The 1,714-nt window shown below is 71.7% G+C and overlaps 1 protein-coding gene across 1 annotated transcript in view; it reads right to left on the bottom strand.

The window, feature by feature from the left end:
• H696_02104 (long-chain acyl-CoA synthetase) overlaps positions 1 to 82 on the bottom strand; it is a gene marked incomplete at both ends in the record, with an annotated part of 2,312 nt that extends 2,230 nt beyond the window's left edge. Inside the window, one exon of the mRNA XM_009496002.1 lies at positions 54 to 82. Coding sequence (XP_009494277.1) covers positions 54 to 82 — 29 coding nt within the window. The remainder of the gene's footprint in view (positions 1 to 53) is intronic.
• Between the last annotated feature and the right edge of the window lie 1,632 nt (positions 83 to 1,714).

Genomic DNA, 1,714 nt, shown 5'->3' with positions numbered 1-1,714 from the left:
GGGGGCGGGGGGGCGGAGAAACGCCACAGGACACTGCCCCTACCCCCCCCCACCCCGGCCGCCCGGAACAACCGGGGGACATTCTCGGCCGGTCCGGCTCCGGGGCCGGGAGAATCCGCGGGCGGTCTCTGTTCTCGGGGCGCGGGGGGGGGGGGGAGCAATTGTGTTACATCGGCCCCGGCCGGGAGGGGCGTCCTCCGCGCCCCCGGCCCCCCGGAGAAAAGGGGGCCCGGGGAATAATAAATAAATAGCACCAATGGCTGGAGAGGCCGCGCCGCGCCGCGCCCCCCCCGCTCTCCCGCCGGAGCCGAGAACGGGCCGGTTCCCAGCAACGTTACGCCCCCCCCCCCCTCCCCTCCCTGGCTGACTTTCTCCCTTGCAGCCCCCCTCTTCGGCCAGGGGGGGGGGGAACGGGGGAAGGGCCAATAAAAGAGCCCAAAGACGGCGCTCGATCGTCGAGCACGGACGCCGCACACCGGGAGGAAGGGGGGCATATTTCCCGGTCCGACCGCCGCCCCGGGACGCGGGCCGCCGGGGGTGGGTTGGTATTTGGGGGGGCGGGGGCGGGGGGCAGGGCTGGGCACCCGGTTGCGCGGCCGGCCGAAGGACCGAGCCGGAGGCTCTGCGGTCGAGCGGGCTTCGAGAGGTGTTTATGGACACGCCGGCCGGCCCGGGCGGCAAAAGGACGCGGGGGACATCGCCAGGGGATGAGAGGACAAAGGGGGGGGGGGGGGGGGGGCGGGGGCGGGGGGGGGGGCCGACGCCCGGCTGCAACCCGCTGGGGGGAGGGGGGACCCAGGCACACATCGATCCGCCTACGGGCCGGGGGGGAGGGGGCTGCCTGCCGGGGGATATGGATATATATATATGTATATCGCGCGCGCGTGGGCCAATCAGCTGGAGGACACAAAACAAGCGCGGCGGAGGGCTGGCGTCCCCGAGGTGTGTGGGACCCTCTTGCTGCCACCGAGAGAGGAGGCCAGCGCTCGACAGGCAGGGCGCGGGAGCGGGGCCGAGAGAAAAACAATAAATCGGGGAATAATAAGGCGAAAAACACTAGAGAGCCCTCGGGGAGCTCTGCCCCCGGCCGGGGGGAAGGCCGGGCGAATGGGCAGCAACACCGCCAGCATTTGGATGGAGGCGCGCCGGGTAAACAACAGCCGCTTGACCGGAACCAGGCGGGCTGGGGAGGAAATGGAAAAAAAAAGACGCGCACCCCCAAGCACCCCCGGGGGATGGACACACACACACACACGCACACACACGCAGACAATAACACCGCGTATGCACAGCTCAGCCGCCGGCCGGGGACGCCAACCAAATGGCTTGTACGCGATGGGTCGCTTCATTCGAGAGAGTTCCCTGACGGGGGTTCTCCCGCTCGGCCGAGCGCGCGCCGCGCTGCCGGCCTTCGGAACCGGCGTCCGGCGCGAGCAGACCGTCCGCGCGGGCGAGACCGGGCTCTGCCCTCGGCCCGGGGCGGCGGCCGCCAGGCACACCGGCCCGGCGACGAGGGCCGCGATTCCCTGGGCCCCCTCGCCCTGTGGTGGCTGGCCGGGGGGCGGTGGGGGGGAGGGGGGGGCAGAGAGAGGCCGACCGGCCGGACATGCGCGGTCACCAGACCCCCCTTCCGAGTGGCATGCCAGGCTTCCGCCAGCCGGGGCGGCCGCGACGGTCTCTGCTGGTCTTTCGTTGGCCGGAGGGAGTGTCTGCC

The sequence above is a fragment of the Fonticula alba genome (genome assembly GCF_000388065.1).
Source record: "Fonticula alba strain ATCC 38817 unplaced genomic scaffold supercont2.3, whole genome shotgun sequence".
NCBI lineage: Eukaryota > Rotosphaerida > Fonticulaceae > Fonticula > Fonticula alba.
This window is presented reverse-complemented; position numbering and strand designations above follow the sequence as displayed.